The sequence below is a fragment of the Gouania willdenowi genome, chromosome 14 (genome assembly GCF_900634775.1).
Source record: "Gouania willdenowi chromosome 14, fGouWil2.1, whole genome shotgun sequence".
Taxonomy (NCBI): domain Eukaryota; kingdom Metazoa; phylum Chordata; class Actinopteri; order Blenniiformes; family Gobiesocidae; genus Gouania; species Gouania willdenowi.
In genome coordinates, this window is record NC_041057.1 from 11,475,546 (window position 1) to 11,498,550 (window position 23,005).

General features: G+C 37.3%; 1 protein-coding gene across 1 annotated transcript in view; it reads left to right on the top strand.

Moving 5' to 3' along the window:
- The window catches only part of stk32a (serine/threonine kinase 32A), a 64,783-nt gene extending 46,628 nt beyond the window's left edge, over positions 1-18,155 (top strand). The window contains exons 9-13 of the mRNA XM_028466064.1: positions 595-711; positions 2,061-2,186; positions 4,542-4,670; positions 14,325-14,389; positions 17,327-18,155. Coding sequence (XP_028321865.1) covers positions 595-711; positions 2,061-2,186; positions 4,542-4,670; positions 14,325-14,389; positions 17,327-17,444 — 555 coding nt within the window. The 3' untranslated portion in view covers positions 17,445-18,155. The remainder of the gene's footprint in view (positions 1-594; positions 712-2,060; positions 2,187-4,541; positions 4,671-14,324; positions 14,390-17,326) is intronic.
- The last annotated feature ends 4,850 nt before the right edge of the window (positions 18,156-23,005 follow it).

Consider the following 23,005-nt stretch of genomic DNA (forward strand, 5'->3'; position numbering starts at 1 on the left):
ACTCTGTTTCATTGCAGCCATTTGCTAAAATAAAAAAAAGCTCATTTTATTTCTCATTAATGCACAAAAAAAACAGAAATGTAGAACTTTTTGCAAATTTAATAGAAAAGAAAAACTGAAATATCACATGGTCACTTCTTTGATTTTTAAAGGGGTCCGAATACTTTCCGTACCCACTGTATATTTATTACATGGTGGAAAGTTTGATTACAAACTCACTCTACACTATGTTTTCCATTATTCAAATAAGCTCCAAGTAAATTAGTTTTTTTTTGTTCTGCTTAAGGCATACCACTGCTTGCTTTATTCACATACTAATTATTTCTAAATTGTAACGTGTGGAAATTTCCATATCCCCTTACACTTCACGTTTGAAAAATGTATCAATTTTGTTCTTTTGCATCTGCTACTGACAAAGTATCCTCCAGTGTCAAAATAGAGGGTTTTATTTTGGTCAAACAAATGATCTTCTTTCTGAGAAATGCTACATTTGGGTCCAACAGAATGTTGGCACTTGGATGGAAACCCAATCTGTAAAAAATGAATTCCTCAAGCCAGTTCTCTTGCGTTTTCTCCTCCTTTTCCTCCTGTCAGAGGCCGTATGTGATGAGATCCAGCACAGCAGCTAATGAGATCCTTCAGATCTTCCACAAAGTCCATCCCAGCTACCCAGCAGCCTGGTCTTTGGAGATGAAGTCCCTTCTCAGAAAGGTAAATAAATTGTGCTTTTAAATAATATATGGCAATATGGCGTGTTTTAAAATGTGGATCTCAATGTTTCCTACTTTTTACATGAACCTTTAATTCTTCTGCTAAGAATAAATCCTGTGTTTGAGTAAAAAGTAGCTAAATTAAATAGTACTCAAAGTAAAAGTTATTGGTCATTTTCACCTCCCACGTTTAATTTTTATAATAAATCTTGCCACGGTTTCCTTGCGTATACAGTAAACGTCTCATGTATAAACTTAAAAAGGAACAGACCAAATCTTGCACATTTGCAACTTCATTTATGTCATCTGTATAAAATAAAAGGTTTGTCAAAATGTACAATAACACCAATTAATTAAACTCAAAATAAAAAAAAAATGTGTTAAGTAGTGCTATATTTATGATTTATTTACACTATAATTTACATTTAATCTGATTGGTCGGCTATGATGTAATGCATTTGATTGTTGTCTGGTCATTTCATTTATTATAGTTTTACACAGTTTGTCGATCATTTTAAAACAACAAGTAATAATTTAGTCAGTAACGGCGGGGTGTAGAAATGTAAGGAATTACTTTACTTCTTTTAAAGCATTATTTTAAAAGTAATTTAGAAATTAACTCAGAAAAGTACAAGTACCCATCAAAGCAACTCATTTACAGTAATGTGATCTGTTACTTTCACCTCTGGCTAAAAACATGGAAGAAATTCCTTCCTCGCAATAATAGCGCACACAGCTTGGCTATGGACAAAAAATAATAAAAAAACACATATATATATATATATATATATATATATATATTTATTTTAAATCCAAAATAATGAAAAGATGAAATATAATAGTGTTTGATGGCATTGTGTTATTTTTAATCTCCCATCACTGTGATAAAGCTGAAACTGTTGTTGCAATGCGTGGCTTTTATTCCTAACGTGGATCCACTGCAGTCAAACTGTTGCATTGGTTCGTGCTCAGACTCCTCCAGCCTCATTGGCACTCAAACCACATGTGTGTGCGTGTGTGTGTGTGCGTGAGGAGGGCAAAATGGTAACGTGTGTGTGTGTGAGAGAGAGATTTACTGAGGAAGAGAAAGAGAGATAAAAGAAAGGAAAAAAAAGACAACGCCATGCTCAATATATTTGTCCTTCATCTTTCATGCTTCACAAACTGTAGAATTTTCCTCACTGCTGTCAGCAATCTCTTCCACCCATTCTGTCTCCACCCTCTATCAGTCGTCATCTCTCGCTCACTCCATCCTCATCCTCAGACACATCCTAGTGCCTCACTTGGGACTCCAGCCCTTTGCTTTTCAGCCATTGTTTTCTATTCCTCTAAACCTTTTGTCTCCTTCAGCTGCTGTGCATAGATGTCCAGAAGCGCGTTTCCTGTCTAGCAGATCTACAAGATCTGAGCTACATGTCAGACGTCAACTGGGACGCCGTGCTCAGCAAACAGCTTCCTCCAGGCTTTATTCCCAATGTAAGCTTCAGAAATACAATGAATGTTGCTTTTGCTTTACAGGATCAAATGTTCATCCACATGGATGGGAATACTTTGCTCATTTTTGCGTGCAAAACAGCTGTTCAGGGCTTTGATGTATGGCAGGGATGGGCATCTCTATCACAGTGAGGGCCACTAAGGGCCACATTATCAACATTCATGTCAGCATTCAGAATAATGACCAATCTGAGCATTAATACAGGGGTAAAAATGGTTTTGTCTTTGCCTGTGGTTTTGTTGTTTTGTCAGTTTTTACTGATGTTTACTATGTGTGTTTTTTGTTATTTTTTTGTGCTCTTGTTGTAATTTTGCACATTTTTCTGTTATTTTCTGCATTTTTGTTGTCAATTTGTGTGTTTGTGGGGTCACCTTCTGTGCTTTTGTTGTTGTTTTCTGTATTTTCCTGTCGTTTTTGTGTTTCTTTGGAGCTATTCTGTAATGTGTTGCTATTTTCTGGGTGTTTTTGTAGTAATTTTGTTTGTTTAAGGGGTTGCTGTCAATTTGTGGGTTTTGGGAGTTATTTTGTGTGTTATATTGGGCTTTATATTCCTTCCAACTTCTTGAATTACAATTTTTGGAGATTTGCTTTGGGGACGGCAAAAAATTACACTGGGCCACATGTGGCCCTCGGGCCGCCACTTGCTCAAGTCTGATTTATATAGCAAGCTAATAAGTCGTCTTTGGACAGCCTAATTCAAATTACCTCTCCGCTTTGTCAGAGTGAAGTAAGATAATCATATTCTCTGACACTTTGGAATAAAATCCTCATCCATCGCTGAAATCCATTTTTATATTTTTGCTGCTGGCGTCTATTTATTTCATTCCTGTGTTTTCCCCCAAAGACGTGGGGAGAGAAAGATGTGGCCACAGCTTCCCATTCTTCATCCAATATTTTCCAGTCTGCCTGTAAACACCTCCCCCTGCTGGGTCAAGTCGAATCACCCGTTGAAAAAAAAAAAAAAAAAAAAAAATCCTCACAGTAACACAAATACAATACATAAGCCTCTTAATACACAAGGCCACACACAGGTCATCAGGTGAGCTATAGGTCTCTGCCACATGCTGGAATTGGACAGTCATGCCATGTTGTTGTAATGTCATAAAACTCAATATCACAATGATGGGCTATTGCAGTGCAGTTATCAAACCAGAACAAATTCAATTCAATTAGAAACAAAGTAACGCGTAATGTCAATACGCTCATCCAAAGCAGGTTAGACGCTGAGTGCAGAGCAGCGGGTAGAACCTCCATGGTCACACTGGAGCTGCAGGAAAGCACAGACGATCGATGGGGAATTGACAATGTCTCTTCGTCTAATTATAGACCTCCTCTCTGTCCACAGCCCCTGCCAGTGTATTATGGTTTGGACGTAGATAATGAGCTCAGATGTTGTATTTTGTGCAGGCTGTGATTTTGTAACAACCATTTCAAATCTCAAAAAAGAAAGGTGTTATATTGCACATAAACGTTGAAACCATGCTTTTAATATTAAAGTAAAACAAAAATACATATACATACAAATACATGATATAACTATTCAAAATAAATAAATACATTTTTACAATAATAATAATAACAATATCTGGACAAAGGCATTTCCAACAGAAAATTCAAGTGGGGATGGATAAGCTGCAAACCTTAGAGTCAGTATAACCCCTCGGAATCAGTATAACCTCTTGAGTCAGAATTGCCCTTGGGCAAGGCACTTCACCCACATTGCCTTATATGAATGTAGTGTGTGAGTGAGTGTTGGTGGTGGTCGGAGGGACAGATGGTGCACTATGTCAGTCTGCCTCAGGCCAGCTGTGGCTACAATAGTAGCTTACCACCACTGTGTGTGAAGTGAAAGAATAATGCACATCAGTGTAGAACACTGAGTATCTATGAAAAAGAGCGAAATAAAACCAATGCTTTATTATTATTATTATTATAACTCCTTGGACTGTATAACCCTGGAGTCAGAATTCCCCCTCTGAATCAGTATAACCCCTTCCAGTTAGTATAACCATCAGTATGTCCCTCGGAATCAGTATACTTCACTGTTCCTATTTTTTTTTTTAAATTGTTTTACCAATTAATCAATAATTGTTAATTTTATGAAAACTCAAGACCATCTGTACACTGGGTACCCTGGTTGGTACAATTTGACTTAGTGTTAAAAAATCTACAGAATAATAATGATAAAGTCCACAGAAAAACACTAATAATGTGACATGATTTGTTATTCAATGCAAAAAGATGTATCATTCCATACCAGGATTGCAGCAAACTGAAGTAACATGTGCCTTTCAATTCAATGCAATCTTCTACAAGGATTTCTTTAATTTCTTCAGAAGCGAAGACTCAACTGTGACCCCACGTTTGAGCTGGAAGAAATGATCCTGGAGTCTAAACCACTTCACAAGAAAAAGAAGAGACTTGCTCGAAAGACCAAGGACCAGGCGTCCGAAGAATCACCTCAGGTAAGATCCCACACGTTTCCCTCTGGAAATAGTATCTAAAAAAAAGACAGAAATGTCCTTCTAGGGATTTAAAGTCTTAGTTTGAATGAAAACCATAAAAACAGTCTTTACTGTTCTTATCAAGCCTGTGAGATCCACTAAGGACCAACTGCAGCAGCTGTTTTAAGCCTTTCCTGCTCTCAGTGCTCATCATTGATCTATTAAATTAAGATGCCTATTTGTTATAGTTGGCCCAGTTACAGGTGATAAAGTGCTCTTTAGTTTGTCTTTGAACAGCGTCTGGGCTCAGAATGGAGCGCCCTTAGGAAGGTTAAGAATACATTTTTAGAGGCCTGTTCTGCTGCTGCTGTTAGAATAGAAAGTAATTGACTTTATTGTGTAAGGACAAATTGGGGTTACTCAAAAAGAGTAAAGTAATGGTTTTACAGTCACGACTATTAAGTTTTAATTACACCATAATAAACTCATAATAATACCAGTAATAAAATGTATCAAAAAAATGTAAACATTGTTTTATGACGCAGAATAAGTTCCCCGTTCCTTGCTTTACACACTAAATCAGAGAAAAATTTACTAAATGACACCAAAACAAGCACAAAACAACAAAAACACACAAACTGGGAAATATCTACAAAACGACACCAAAAGGGCACAAAACAACAAAAACACACAAAATGAGAAAAATCTACAAAACGACACCAAAAGGGCACAAAACAACAAAAACACACAAAATGAGAAAAATCTACAAAACGACACCAAAAGGGCACAAAACAACAAAAAAACACAAAATGACAGAAAGAACCAAGAACACAAATGACAAAAGAACAAACGAAATGACTTCAAAAACAGACAAAATATCAGAAAAAAAAAACACACACAAGAGGCCCTAAAACAATATCCAAAAATAACAAAACATTTCACAAAATAACAACAAAAACAAGCTAATGGCAAGAAGAACACAGGAATTACACTAAATGACACCAAAAAGCACAAGACATCAAAAACACAATGAGACATACAGTATACTTAATGATACCAAGAACACACAAACAACAAAAGAACAAACAAAATGACAAAAACACTCAAAATGAAAAAAAAAAAAAAAAAAAAAAACATTAAATGACAGTAAAAACTCACAAAATGAGACAAATTTACTAAATGACACCACTAAAGGTTAGAGCTGAGCACCTGATATTTTGCAGTGTGTGCGCGGCCGTATCTCTTGCGGTCATGGTGAATCGTGTGTAATAGCAGTTTGTGCTTGTGCAGTGTTTTACCATATCCATTTACTCGTGGCCTCTGGGGCTACTTGTGATGGATGCTTTACAGGAGAGACAAAAAAAAATAAGAGTGCAAGATATGTGTGTGACAGAGAGGAATGTCTGTATAGCGTTGTTGGAGAATGGCAGATCAATATTGAATGAAAAAGGCTGCCCTCAGGCCTGTCCCAGCCCGTTCTATCGTCATTGCCCTTGGGTTGCTCTGTATTCTTGTTGCATATTCTCACTCTCCTCTTTAACCTTCCAATACTTATTGTTCTTCTCCTTCTCACTCTGTCCTTAAATGCATCAAGCTTGTCGCTTTTTTTCTTCTTTTCTAAGCTACTTTTTCACCTTTAAAACTTCTCTCATTGTAGCAACTTTGATAAATCACTGATTGTGGCAGAAATTAGACATGTTATATTATATTAGGGGTGGGACTGATGCGAGACAATATTTTTGGAAAAATAACAAAGCTTTAATGTAATTGGGTATGACTTATCCAACTCAATGGGAATATAAAAACAATAAAACTCTCGACGATACATATTGTGATATTTTAAAATCGTGATATCTTGTTGCACGATATATTGTCCCATCTTTATTAGCTATTCATTGACTGATAAACATCAGGTTAACTATAATGCTAAGCTATTGGTCTCAGGTCATTTTTTTGAAAGAAAATGTTGACTTTTTTCCACTATTTAAACAAATAATATTATAGTTCTCTATTTATTTTTACACTAATATATTGCATAAATACCCCCCCCCCCCCCCCCCCCCTTCACTCATATGCAACCAATCACATAACTGCACTTCAGATGTTAGTTTGAATAATACATTTTGTCACTAATTTGTGTCCAATGACTTTGCAGACATTTATTTCAACTTTTAACCTCAAACACACTTAATATTAATTTTTTTTTATAGTTGCATTGCCATTTTGGACAGTTCAGCCAATCAGCATTATGATGATCATTATTAGCAAATTGAACTAATTCATAATTTACTCTAACTGGCTGTTTTTTTAATGACCAGAGGCTAAAGCTGGTATTTCAAATTTGTAAATATTTAAAGGTACACCGTGGACTTTTTGACCTAAAGAGAAAGAGTTGACCCATATGAGTTACTTTAAATGATTCATCAGCCCAATATGCAGCGCTTGACACTACCAATGCTCCGAAATACCACCCATGTAAGTTTGGAGAGACGGACCGTCTTTGGCCAGGTCATGTGACCTGGAGAACGTATCGCTTTACGACAGTCGCGTGACCACAGGCTCTCATATACTCATAGGGCTAAAGGCTTTTCCTACTATTTTTCCACCTGTTCGACTCCTGGTCATGGCCGAGGCCAGCAAAAAGAGGCGAAAAAGACGCCGACTCGCCTTCCCGCCTTCCCGCCCGGTGCCTGACACCGCCCCGCGCACGCCAGGTTGCCCGTCCTTCCTGTCCAACCCGACCACCGCGCCAACCCCTGGCGAAGGGGGCCGACGACAGCGGCGAGGCCATTGAGTGGGAGGGGAGCGCCGCAGACGCGGCGAGGAGGGCGGCGGCTGCTCCTCCAGCTGCGGCGCGAGCCCAGCCCCGCTTCGCACCCTGGCCCGACGGACCCAGCCCTTAGAGCCAATCCTTATCCCGAAGTTACAGGTCAATTACTGTCTGCATACACAATCAAAAGACAAGGGAGGCTGGCCCGACTGACTGTTTGTTGTTTTTTGCGACAGTGCTGCGGTGCTTATGGCCACTAGTGGCGCTTGACGTGAACGTTATAGGTCTAGCGCCCCTAGTGGCTAAAAATTACACAGTGTGCCTTTAATAAGATGCACAAACTACTTATTAAAATCTAGATTTAAAGTGAAGGGTCATCATCATGTGACCAGATGTGGAGGACATAGAGAGTGCTAATTATATCTAATGTTGAGATATATTTTTATTGTTGAAATTGTTCCCATGTTATTGGCTATTATGTGTATTATGACAACTTTCGCTGCTGCGTAATTGGACAGTAGCTGCCAAAACAGTGCAGTTTAAATGGTAATATTTAAACTTTCAAACTCAGAATGAGAAAAATGTAAAATAAACTATTTTTTAATCACCTGATGTTTACAGGTTGATTATACAGTTAAACTAGACCGTATTCACAGTGAACTTTAGAAACAGCGACGTCGAATGTCTCTGTTGGGCTCTCGTCCAACACAAAACTCCCAGCTGGTTTGTCTCAATAAATGGAAAGTCTATGTGTCATTCAGAGTAATTAGCTCCTGAACTGTCCTTTTAAAAGCATTAAAGAAAGACAGTGAGGATGTGACAAAGTGGGAAATAAATATCAATCTGTCAACAGTTGAAATAGGGTTTTTATGGCTTTTTTTTGGCAGCCTTCTGTCAGATTTTAGGTTCCATTTGTTTAGATAATGCAAATATCCATCCATTTATCATACTAGTACAGTGGTATGTATTCATATAGTGTGACCTTAAGTAGAGCTGTCAATTATGGCCAAATGAGTATGTGTTTGAAGGTTGAATGTACAAAGAGGTGAATATACTCTGTAGCCTTAAAGGAGTATATTTGCGGGTGCAAAGTAAAATAGCGTATGCAATTTCCCTGGTTTCATTCTACAGGACATGCGCATGATGATGTTGATGACATCATCAATTGGAACATTCTCATTGGCACTCTGATGACATCACTGATGATGACATCATTAGTGTTCCACAGCATGGATTGGTCATTCCAAATACCAAACGACACCAAAATAACGAGTGCACACGCACTGTGTATTTGGAAGCCGTTGACAAAGTTTCAGGTCGAACAGATAACGCGTCAGGAAGATATTCGCTCCACAAACACCTTCCTTGACCTGTTCTCTAGCGCCACCATCAGGCCAAACTTTTCAATTAGAATTGATTTATCTTGAATATCTTTTATCCAAATCATCTCAAATTTACTGACATTAATGACCAACAGAGTTTGAACCCTATTGGTTGTGGTGATGATATGAGCTTTCCTGCAGCGCCACCATCAGGTCAAACTTTCAGTTTTGGAGTTTTTAGTGTATCTTAAAAATCTTTCAACCAAATGTTTTCTAATTTTGGGGGTGCACACATGGGTCACACACTGACAGACAAGTTTTACACAGCTAAGAAAGCTTTGGGTCAAGTTGACACCAGAGGGACACCAACGCGTGCAATATGTGTGTTCAGCACATTGAGAACATGTCATCATGATCAAATTATGAAAAGTCAATATGAAGCAAAAAAAAAAATACAAAGGTAACTATTATTTTATGATTGATTAACATTGAATGGGGTCAAATTGACCCCAATGATAATGGGAGGGGCAGGGACTGAGCAACAGCATGTGCTGTGCATGCAGCTGATGTTCATGATGTCAAAGTTCTTTTTTAACAAAACCTTCAAATCTAAGCACTTCATCAATGTGACAGCATCAAAATTCCACACATCATTCTCTCGGCCTCATCTGTCGTCTCTCACGCTTCACAGCCACAACTCCTACATGACAAATGATGTACAGAGCATAACTCCATGTTAGTGGGTTAGTTTCTGTCCTTTCTAGCGCTCAAAGACGAGCTCAGTTTACCCTCAGAGCTGTCCGTCTTTGGGGGTTTTTTTACCCCAGGCGATCACATCATTCTATTGAAGGGAAAAACTGTAGTAATGGTGTCCTAATGACAAACTCACAATGGTCATCTTTATCTCAACCCAATGAGTATCTTAGGTCTCCTGCTGTTCTAACACCTGTTCGCTGTGTGAGAAGCTGCTGTTCAGTCACTTTTATAGTGTGACCATCCTACCGTGGAAGCCGCTCCTCTGGGTCTATTTTCATTTCCTTCACCTGCAGGTAATCAGGGCGTGGCCTGATTGCTGATTGGCAGCACCTGTGTCATTGCTGTTGACGTTTTAGGCTACGTTCAGTCAGCAATTTTTATTGTGTGCTCGTTCAAATTATACATTAAGAGCACAGAGCATAAACTAAAACACATGTAAATCTGTATTATTTTTTTTTCAAAATCACCCGTGATTTGTCCTCTCCTCCACTAAATATTATATATGTATATTTAAAATAAGTATTCAACTATTTATTGAAACTGAATCATACATTTTTAGTAAGGTGACTATAAAGTCATATGAATGTTTAATGCTGTTTTAGAATGTGACATGTTTTATTGTACAAATGTGGATACATTTTGTTTTCAGGGTGACTTTTAAATAGCCATTAGGCTAACTCTGGTACATTTATTGTAATGTTGATGAACGTATAATGTCCCTGTCAAGTAAACAAAAATAAAAAATAAAATAAATAAAGTATAAACATGGAATGCAGATTAGTGACGTTTATCGCATTTCAATGATGTAAAGGTCAGATAAATGCGACCTGGACGTTCAGACGACAGTTGCATTGCAAAATATCAGATACATATCACATTTAGGAGCACATTTAGTTGAAATTTATGTTTACACCACACACCATTTACCAAACATCCCTTTTTACACTGCTGATAATAATGACCAACACAAATAATACTTGCATACTTTGATTTGGTGATTTGATTGTTTAATCTGGATTTATAACTTGGATATGATGAACAAATACTTTCTTTTTACTCACAAAGCCTAATGTCTGTTCCTTCTCTTGTCATGGCCTGAGAGCTCGGATGTGACAGTTGGGGGCTTGTCCACCGCAGATCTTGTTTGGTTTGCATTGCAGCACACAGGTTTGATTTAATAGCTTTGTCACGTTTGGTAACTTTCCCAAAATGTGTGTCTGCAGTCAGTCAATTGTCAGTTGGAATGTCCATTTTCTGTTTTGTGGGCGTTTTGAGAGCTGCGGTTTATTTGTTTATTTGATGGAACAAAGTTTTGGGCTATGTTTGAGGTTTGGTTGTGTTTTGTTTTCTGTCTTTTGAAGAGAATATTTTGGTTTGTCCACATTTAGTTTGCGTTGGCATCAACTGTGCCAATGGCTGCTGAGCCACCTTGTGTTTGTTGCGATTCTTCTAAGCCAGTGGTTCTCAAACTTTTCAGGCCACAACTCCTAAAATAAAGGACTTTTCCACAGTAGCTGAAGGTGGTTGAACACAGACATGAACATTTAAGAACAGTCATGTGGAGACAGGGCCATCTATAAGGGGGAATAATGGGGAGAGCTTTTTGGGGCACATCCATAAAGTCAGCAAAATGAAGGTCCGTTGTTCTATGAATCTCTGATAACCACATTTATTTATTTAATTTAATAGGATCCACTGTTATCCAGGAAGTTTATTATTATTTGTGTCATAATATATAGTCATCTTAAAGATGTAAATGCTTGTTTTAATTTAAAAAAAAAAAAAAAAAAAAATGGGTTAAAAGTGACAAAAAAAAAATGGTGGAAAATGTGGTTAAATGGGATTTTAAAAACCACAGAAATTGGTTAAAAGTTGCAAATTAGAGTGACCAAAAACAGTCAGAAAAAGTGGTAAAATGGGTTCAACGTGTCAATATTGGTTTAAAAGTGGCAACAATGAGGAGAGGGGAGTATAGGGTAATGATATTTAAAAAGTAGGAACAATTAGTTTAACTCTAAACTGGCAAATAATGGGGATGACAAATCTTTAATGTAGTTAAATAAGCATGAAATATGTTGAAAAAAGGTTAAAAGTAATCGTAATGGGTCAACATATGCGACATTAGGTGGGAAAAGTGGTGGAAAAGTGCTTAAAATGTCTTGAAAGCGGAACAAATGTGCAGAAAGGGCTTTGAAATGTGATGGCTAAGTGGTAAAAATGGGAGTAAAGTAGCCAAAATACATTAAAGGTCCAGTCCGCGACTCTCAGATCCCTCTCTCATCGTCCCTCCCTGCTGCTCTCTTGCCCTGCCTCCAAACTTTCCAAAGTCCCTCCCTCAGAGGAGCTAACAAGCTAACGTTAGCCCGACAGCAACATCACAGTATATAACATGCAACGCTTCTCTCTCTTTATGTACACCTCAGCAGCAGCAACAACACAGTGTCATTTACAGCAGCTCACATGGAGGCTGCTGCGTGCACATGAACAACATATGCACTACAGAGTTCTAGTGTAACAATTACAAATCAAATATAATGTAAATCAAGCAGCAGTAATTACCTCTCAATCAGAAAAGTTGCTAATTCCACGTTCTACTCCTCCAGACCATACACTGTAAGAAAGACGGCGCTACAGCCCTGGGTAAGGGGCGGGGCCTGTGAGCAACAGCTGTCAGACAGTCCATCAAACACAATCCTGGCTCTGATTGGTTGTTTTGGCTCAGTCGCGGTGCATTCTGGCAATCTGCCAAAGGCTGCAGGAGCAGCAGGGGAGCCTGTTTTTTTCACACAAACTACTAGTTTGATGTAAAGCTGTCCTTACATAGTGACAGCTTTAGTAAATATGACAAAAAATCACTTTTATGAGAGTTGCAGACTGCACCTTTAAAAGAAGCCAAAATATGGCAAGAAAAAGTGATGAAAATAGGTTAAATAATGGCAAGGTTTGTATAGTTGCAGAAAAAGGGTAAAAATAACCAAAAATGGCCTCAAGTTGTTTAAACAATATTCTTGGTGTCTTGAAGGCATCTGGAGACCCCCTGTCAGTGTCTCACAACCCCAAATGGAGTCCCGACCCCAAAGTTCAGAACTTTGACCTTTGAGTTCCTTGAGCATGCTATGTGTATTTGAGCAGTGCTATCTAGAGATGTCTCTAGCCTGCTCGTTGCTCTCCTAATGCAGTGGTATTAAGTGCATAGACCCTACCACCAGTTAAGAAGAAAGGCTCCAACAACATAAACACCGACACATGCACAAAGACACACATTTTTAAAAGCATATTTATAATGGGAAATCCAATTCTGTTTACGCATCTAGAACAACGCTACAAGGCAGTATTGGCACCCTTTCAGGAGTTATATTGCATTTTGAAATACGTCCAGGCCATAGTTTAAAAAAAATGCTTCCTCATTCTCCTCTGTTATGTTTGCTGGGCTGGTTCCGTCCCACCCACTCTCTCTCTCTCTCTCTGACACACAGCACACAGTGTCAGGATGATGAATCTCTATGGGCCCTCGCTCTCATCCACTGCTGAGAGAGAGAAAGCTCCAGGCTTACTTGGCTTGGCACAAAGGAGTTTGACGTCCTCATGATTAACACGACCAAATATTCACTGTACGTCCACTTGTCGTAGTCAGTTAGTTCGGTGATCGGGATGCATGCTGGTGGTGCTGAAAACCCTGGGGCAAGCTCTTAGATCATATCGTGCATATTTTTAACCTCTCTCTTCAAACGCGTGCTTGGAACTTACCCAGACTTTTTGTTATTTCTGGGAAAATGACCAATGATTGGATAGTTTTAAGTGAAACCAAAGTTGATGCGTGTTACTAGTTTGCACAACCAAGCATATTGTGGACATGAAGGTTTCAACAATTTAGCATACACCAACTATTAAGGCATTGAGAAGTTAGACTCTTCTTTCAATTTGCTTTTGCATCCTGTAATAACATATCATAGTTTACAAGACAATTAAACAATCATGTTTTTTTGTATATATACACACTTTACTCTCTCTCTAGAGATGTTTGATAGTTTTTTTTATTTATTTTTTTATCATTATCTGATATGCCGATATTTCCAATATTACGCATACTGTTATATACAGACCTAATTTTCTGTCACATTATATATACGGTATATCCATGGAAATAACAGAAACACTACTATTTTAATGTGATGCCTCACTGGCTTTAAATAAACATCATCTGTGCAAAAAAAACCTCAACTTCAGTCATGGAAAAAGTGCCATATTAGTTTTTAACATGTCTCGGCCTCAGTAGTCACCCAGACTATTTATCCAAGCAGTTAAACAGATGTAAGAACCCCATAACAAACAATGATATCTTTGATGTTGTGAGACTGTAATAATACAGAATAAGATAATCTTTCAACATTGTGTGTCAAACATTACACCTAGAAATTTGTACATGAGGTGCAGGTTGAATAGGGTAGCGGGCGAGTTAGCATTAGCTTAGCGGTTAACTCGTGATTTAGGTAATTATGTATGAAACAGGGAAAAATGACCTATATTACCGTTCAAAATGACTGAAACACATCATGAACACTGTCTACAAACTGAAAACAATTACAGACATTGCTTTAGCACACAGAGTGGAGGTATGTTACGGTATTTAGGGCTTTGAGAGGTAAGGTTGGAAAACCCAAACAATGATCATTCTGTATTGGAAATGTCAATTCAGGCGCACAAAGCTTGAGACACCATACCATACCATGGAAAAACCGATTCCGATGTCAATGGTGTTATGTTTTATGGCAAATATCGGACGATAATATCGCCCATCTCTAATCTCTGTCTCTCTGTGTCTCTCAGAATGGTCAGTTACAGCAGCGATTGGACAACGTCCAAAGAGACTTCATTGTCTTCAACAGAGAAAAGTAAGAAACGTTCACGTCACCCTAGCTGCCCTACTTGATTCTCACAATAACTGTTTTTTTTTTAAAAGGGGACATATCATGGCTTTAAATCCTTTCTTTTTACATATAAATCATACAGTTGTGGTCTATATAAAGCAGAACTGCACTGCTTGGGTCTGAATTCCTCATTATTATAGCTCCACAGGCCCCTTTTCAACCCCTTTTCTGATGTGCTTCTGAGAGCAACTCGTTTTGGTGCGGTCTCTTTAAATGCAAATGAGACACTTCATACCCCGCCCCCTCTTCAGGTGACACTCGGTTCAACTCCTCCCTGCTCGGCCATTTTTGTAGTTTGATAGAAGAGATACGGCTATGTAGCGGCGCAGAAACTTTTTATTCAGAGGTTATTTACAAAATGTCAACAACAGAAGACTTGTCCATCCAGCCTTACATGTTTGAGCCAGAGTCGGACCCGGCGGAGCGAGATGAAAATGAAGATGATGAACCTGCAGAACCCTAACAAGTGAGCTAACACAAGCACCGAGCTAACGCTAGCGCCAAGCTAACGTCACGAAATGCATTTTAATACAGTCTTTTCAAAGACAAAAACGGCAAAATGAAATGACTAATGAAAACTTTAGACTTAAATTAAATCACGTAGGCCATATCATCAAGGATCTAAAACGAGCACACAGCGCTAACATATGAAGTCTGAAGACGGTGCAACTGCTAATGCTAACAAAACAATGACAGGGACGTCTTATCATCACACTTTTTAGCGTTATTTACAGCTTACCGAAGTGCTCTGTTCATCGTCTCCAAAGATAGAAGGAATTGAACCCTCAATCAGACAAAGTCTTTTGGCAAATCCTTCTTTATACTGGCGGAGGTTGCAGAAGCAGTCATCCTTGAAGTGCTTCGCGCACACAAAAATGACCTTACCCACAGATGTGGGTACATTTCCGTGAAAAATAAAAGTCAACCAGGCACTTCGAAAAGGTTCTGATGCTGGGAGACGGTGTAATGAAGCGTGTGGGTTTCTACATCCAACAACCAAACATTTTGACTTATCCTCTCGTAACTTCGGCATCCTTGAGCTTGGACTACAAAATAAAAGCGAGAAATAAAAATGGCGGATTGCTCGAAGTGTTGGGCCTGGAGTTGATGTACTAATTTGGCAGTTCCGCTGCAAATACTGTGATGTAATAGTTCAAAAAACGTAATAGAGAATAGAAAAATCGAAACAGATTGAAAAATATGAGCAAAACAGAATATAAAGATATCTACGGAGCACCTGAAGAGACTAATTAGATTTTTTCTGTACTTCTAAGCACTCTAAATATACAACAAAATGCATTTAAGGGCTAAAAAAGTGGATTTAGCATGATATGTCCCCTTTAAAGCTGCTATAGTAAGGCTATAACTTTATCAGCAGAGTACGTCTACACTTAACAATACACTCATGGATTCCAAACCAAATCCTAATGAGCCCTACTTGTTTAATATGTCTAACATCATCCAGCACTGTAGAGGGACTTGTAACCACTCTGTTGTATTGATATGCAAGACTGCAGATCTCCAGAAAGTGAAGCTGGAGAACTAAATTATACCAAGAACACAACGGGGTTATTCCAGGCCAAAAAATAGAACATTTCTGCCATTTTCTGGTATTCTTGACATATTTGCAGGGTTGAGAACTGGTCGCTTGCTTTGCATATGTCTGAGTTTTACTGTTCTTCTTCTCCACACACATAAATGATCAGCCTAAGTAAAAGATGTTTTTCGTCTGTATGGTTTGGGCTATACATTGACGGGCAGAGACGGAGCTTTGTCCTCGGGCTCAGCTTCCTCTTCATCACAGCAGTCCACTGCATTACTGCAGCAGCAGACTGCCAGTCTCCAGCTCCCTTTGTTAATTATTAAAAGTTTATTCTACTTTTAAATTATTCGTCCGGCCTCGGTGTGCCTTGACTTTTGCTCATTGTTGGCTTGGATTGTTTTTTGTTTTTTGTTTTTTTTTAACGAAGTTGATTAAGTGCAAAGACCAAGGAGTTTAGAAGGATAATGTAAATATTAAGATTTAAAGTAACAACTTGTTTTTTATGTGTTGTATCTGCACATAAGCAACAGCATTCACATGTATTCCATATAATGTTTAATACTGTTCAATGTCATAGTTCATTTTAATCGCATAATTGATAATAATTACAATTATGGCTTAATTAGAATTGTAATTTTTTAAAAAATCTGTTACTGTCGTGGTTGTAATTTAGTTTAGATAATTGACTTTATAATTGTAATTGCCATGAAAATTGTATTATTTTTTATTTTTTTTAAATTTGTATTTTATTTATTTATTTTTTCTATGGAAATTCTATAAAAATTGTCAATTATAATTTAACGGAAAACTGGGGCACCATGTTACAGTTCTATGTACAGTTCTACACATATGTAGTTAACAATTATATGTTTCATATCAAGCTTTCCCACATTTTGCCATTAAAAAAAATTGAAATTGAGGGGTACACTGACACAGAAAAGGCTCAAATATTAAAACCTATATTTTTATTGATTAGGAAGCCTAACAAGGTAACCAATAGATGGGAAATAAATTAGATCATAGATATAGTAGATACAAGAGATGCTGACACAAGCTTTTATTGGGTCATTTATTTCAGGCTCAGTAATTGTAATTAAAATTTTGTAATTTCGAACATAATTGTAATTGACTTTCTGAGGATGAAAATAATTCTAATTCAATTCTAATAGGAAAAAAGGTGGTTACTGTAATCCTAATTGAATTGTAATTGAACATGCAATTGTAACTGATAAATGTAATTGACCCCAACCCTGGATCAAACGCCCACCCTGCACTTAGAGCAATACTTTGTTAAAGACTGATGTTGTTGTACTGGTGTTTTTTTAACTCACTACTAATGAGAAATTTTCCCCTAACAGGTCAAAAAAAGCAGTGACAGACTCTGAGGCTTCCGAGCTTTCCGCGAGTGAAAAGAATAAGGCAATAGAAGACGGACAAAACAACAACGTGGAGCATGCGGCGTATTTATCTGGATAGATCCCGGTATCCAAGTTCTCTTAGTCCACTCTCATTTATCGCAACTGCGCTTTTTTCTATCTGCAAAAATTTCCCCCGGGACACTTATGGTTCTGACAGCATCATCAGAACGGCACTACATGGTAACGCAGCACAACATCAGGTGAACCTCCAAACGCAGCAGCTGTTGAGAAAACATGGAAGAAATGTAAACATTGGACTGAGGGGAAGCGCGTGGACTCTGGTTCCTGTAGCTGTAGAAGAAAGAGGCTCAGCAGTGTCACTTGTTCACATCACTCTGGTGCTTTTGTGTCTGCTCAGCATTCATTTTTCGTCACTGTGATTAGGTGATTAAGTCACTTTCCTGCCAAAACAACAAATGGTGAAACGACTGTGAAGGATACTTTTGGAGAAACAAAAATAATCTTAGAAAGCCATATTTACATTGACTTAAACAGTAACTAAACCCCTGCTTTCTCCTGATCTCCCACTAGGAGGGAAATTCAAAAAATGCTTTGATTATGGGCGGGGCTCCTGGAGCAGTTAAGACACACCCAGTCTATACTATAAAATGTCCATTAAACAATCTATGTTATGTTAACTAATTACTCAGTATACCTCTCTATTCACTCTTCTCTCAATCCAACCTACTCACCACAGATTATTGAGCCCACAGGTGCTAGTTTTTATGAAAGGGGCGGGGCTAACAGTGCTCGTTTGTGACGCAAGATGGTCCCAAAACGTCACATGATCTTGTTCTCAACCCATAGAGGACAGTCACTCTAGCTGCGTTTCCATTACCCTTGAAAATGCGCAAAATCTAAATAGCGCAATAAAAACTGATAATGGAAACACCTGCATTTCGATAAAACATTCAAAAATCGCTCAAAATTGTTTACGCTTTCACAAGGAGGTATTTCAGGCATCCGAGATATGGAAACACTTTTTCCGCTAATACACGTCACAGAACGTAACTTACCTGGTCACTAGGGGTGGGAACCTCTGGGCACCTCATGTTACGATACGCAATACAAAGCTCACGGTAACGATCTGACAATACTGCGATTATCGATATATTGGTCAGAAATCAATAATCTATGACATAACAAGAAAAAAAAAAAGATTAAGTGAAAAAAAATTATTTTAAATCTCTGAAAGACAATACATTGGAAAAAAGTGTCCTATGAACAGTGACACTATTTTAGTGCAACATTTCTGTAAATAAGTCTCAACATACCAATGTAAACAAATAAATATCTCCAATAGTGTTTTCTGTAAACAACAAAATAGGGTCTTTCTTACCAGTGACACCATTATAGTGCAATATTCCAGTAAACAATATATTGGTTCCTTCAACAAACAGTGACAGCATTTCTGTGATGACGTACCTGCACATTTTAGTGAAAAAGCAGAAAAGGTTTAAAAAAAAAAAAATCGATAGCGCGAGCATATTGATAATCGATTGTGCAAAAAAATATTGCGATATATCGCCATAATTGAAATATCTTCACACTCCTACTGGTCACATGACCACTCCTATCCGAGAAAACGTGGCGCGGTACATGTGGACAGAAGAGGAAATATTTCTTAGCATTATACTTTAAAATTATTACTGCTGCATTAGACGTGAAACAACAAAACAATACAGAGTGTTATAAGGAGGTTTGGAGCGTCCGTCTTTCTGCAGCAAAGTCTCGCGGGATGAGATTTCACGGGAGTTATGAAGCATTCAATGGAAACACGTTCAAAGCGCAATTATACATTGTCGACATTTAGAAATATCGCTTTTATTTTGGAAACCCTGCTTTTGACATTTTACAACAAAATATGCCAAATTTAAATACTTGGACTAAAATGTTGAGATCAAGATCAATCAGTGGCACTACTTTATACCCAAATACATTTGTATTCAGCAGGTAAAAAGTGGTTTTGGGGTTTAGTTACTCTTTAAAGTCGGAGCAAAGGAATACAAAAGTTCCATCGACCGAAAACAACATGGTGGATTTTTCTACTCCCCACACTATTTATGTGAGGAACGAGCATTACACAAAACTTCTCAAACTGTCAGCGTCACACAAGATAACAATGATGGAATCCTCTCCGATACGATCTCAGAGCTAAACTGTAGTCTTCAGCATGACTGGCTCTCATTATCTTAGCAGCAAATCCCATTGTAGTAGTCACGCTTAGCTTTGATAGTGAAGCTAATAACGATAGCGAGTAGCATTCGGTGCAACTTCTGTGTTCAGTCTGTAGCAAATGTAGGCAAATAAATAATATGGCTCGAGAGTCATGATGATAATGAAGTTTAGGTGGAATTTAAGTCAAATGATGTTCATAAGTGATTTTTTTCTTTAAAAAAAAACAACAACAAAAACACATGCTTTAAAAAATATTTGAATTTCAGACAAACTTTAGTGTGAAAATCACCCACTAAAAGTCATCAAGAAAAGGTTTAAAGCAGCACAGAGAAATGTACTTGGTAGATGTTACTATATGTTCTGCACTATTACCTTTCTTTGCACATGCTTAGTCATAAGGTGTAGAATTTACACACACACACACACGAAGAAGAATTTAAAGCTGTTTCTAGATGAGATTTTTGGTTTTATCTTCGATCTCCTCTCCGTTTTCTTCCTTCAGGAAAACCAATTTAGCTCATGCCACCAGACAGTTCGTCAATTTGTCTTTGCAAATAATTGCTCAGTTGAAATCTCTGTCTGCGACAAAATTCTTGTGCGTTTACACTAGTTTAAAAAAAAACAAAAAAAAAAAACACTGTGAAGCTAATTCATGACATGAGATTATTAACCATAGCTTGCAAAACGCTCACCTCTGAGGTTTAAAGAGGAAATGCCTTACACAGACATGGCACATTGTCACTTCCCTCTTATACAACTATATAATTCAATAGCTTTCAAAAAGTTAGTTCGTGACTTTTCGTCTAATTCCAAACCTGTGAACTCTTAGTTTGAAAAGCCGTTCACTCGGAATTCTCTCCTGTTTGCACTTTTCTAAAAGAGATTAATACAATATTAAGTTTGTTGTTATTGGTGTTGTTGTCTTAATTATTGTACATTTTACAGATCATTTGTTTTCTTGTATAAGCTTTAAATGATTATTGTGGGTCAAGGTAGTGAAATGGATGGACTCTCATCGAGGTACGTTTGCATAAATGTTAATATTTGTCAATGGTTTTGTTTACATTGAGTAAACGTCACTTGGACACAGTTTAAATAATACCATAAAACAAATAGTATTTGACTCAGATTTTTTGCCATCTTTCAATGAATTAGTAGCATTAAAATGAAAATGTAGTGGATGTGTTCTATGATTCCCATTCTTCTTCACATTGAGTTTTCTTCGAGTTGTCACTGTGTTCGTTGTAACCACCTGTGATGGAGTTGCAAATGATTAAGGTGTGCCTTAAATAATAAATTTCTTTCTTCAACCAATGCAGTTTCACCTTCAGTCTTTTTGTTGTGCTTATTATGCTTAGAAAAATTGCACTGTTGCCATCTAGTGGGTATAATAAGCATTGCAGTTTGACAGCCAGTGTTTTACAGGCGATCAACTGTGATTATTTTATGAAAACAAGCACATTATGTATGGAAAGGTATTGTATGAAGTGTATTGCATTCACGAGAGAAAAAAAAATGAATACATTCTGAATATTTTTTATTTTTTAAGTTTGTTTCTGAGGCTTTTTTTTCATGTTTTTTGGAAAATTTGGATTTTTTTTTTCTTCTGTTTTTCAGACTAATTTTTTGTTTTGTTTTTCGAACAATTTTTTCCCCTGTTCTTTGGACTATTTTTTGCATCTGTTTTTTTTTATTAAGAGCCAAACATTGTTAAATTTGATTTTTTTAAAAAATGTACTTGGTTCAAGACAGTGGGAGATAGTTCTATCTACTGTATATGTTGATGGCATTACTATTAGTCTATTGACTTCACGCAGCAGGCACCTGAGGACTTTGCGGGATGGAAAAATAATTTAAAAAAATGTTTGAAAAAAAGAGAAAAATTCCTCTGAAATACGGAAGAAAAAAAAGTCAGAAAAAAAAACAGTCCAAAAAATGATAAAATAATAGTTATTCAGAAAAAACAGATTTTTTTTCTTCTCCAAGTGAATGCAATAAGCTTCCATATAATATCAACACCACCACAATTATTTTCTCAGTCTTTACCTTCACATATATTCCATAATTGTTGGATTTTTCATGTCTAATTTAGCAGTTTTACGATGTAACCTCATTTAGCTTTATTGTTTCCTCATCCTGAACCACTATCACCGCCATCACCAGGTCATTTGGAGGTCAAAGTGCTTTCTCTCTCCTCGGTGCTGAGCCGAGTCAGCACTTTCCCACTTTAACGACTCATCTGGGAGGAGATTTAAGGCTGATGGATGCAGGGCAGAACATCTCAGCCAGTGAGTAGAAGAAATAGTAAGTTTTGTTTTGTCTTCTCGCCAAAACAAATTCAAGTTTGAGGGAAAGAAGTCAAGAAATTATACAAATACAGACTCATCCTTTTTTTTGTTCTTGGCAAGTGTGTAAACAACCTCGTCCTTGTCAGAATAGACATTGGGTCAGTGGAACAGATGAAACTGATCATTCGCTCGATGATCAATTTAGAGACGATACATTAAACATTCATGATTAGAGGGAAGAGCACACTATTAAAAGCCTGTGCACGCTCGAGAAGACAAAGCAAATTGCTGAAGATGGCCTACACAATAGGAACAAAACCCACTACTAGCATGACTAATCTGATGTCAGTATACTGTCAAAAAAGAAATAAATAAAAAATCTGGAGTGCCAAACATGTAACATTAATTATTAAAGTAAAATTAGGGGTGTTTATTATTAGCTTTTTGCTGAAATATATTTTATTAACAGACACCGATACATACACAGATTCCCCTCCACCTCATTTTAGGTCACATAATGTACATCACCATGGAAACAACAGGCTAAGCCGGCTACTTTTAATGTGATTCCCACCAGATGTATTCCACAAATAAACATCATCCATGCAAGCTTTAGTCATGGAAAAAGTGACATATTTGTTTTTAATGTTTTCTTAAAAAAAATATTACAATTTTTCAATGTGTATAAAAAAAAAAACCGAATACCAATTTAGACCAATATTACATTTCATGGCTAATAATGGCAGATAGCATCAAATAGAAACACCTAACATTGAATAAGCTCTAAATTAGTTTTATTATTAGTTTATATGTGATTTTGTGTTTATTTGTATTATTTCCATGGATCCCGAGTCTAAAACAAAGCTATCTATCTATGTATCAATCTATTAGCATATCAATCTGTCTATTAAGATCTCCATTATGTGCAGCAGAGCTAATTAACAGAATGTGCAAATTCAGAAACGTACATAACCTATATTTTGACTTTTATTCTGTGATGTGTGAATTAGGACAAGCAAGTCAATCAGTTGCAGCACATGTTTATTCAGGAAACAAATCATACCTCACACCTCAATTTAGACCTGCCACGTCAATGGTTTGATACAACAGTAAAAAAACTCAAAATGACACAAAGAGAGAAACAAAAGGTTGT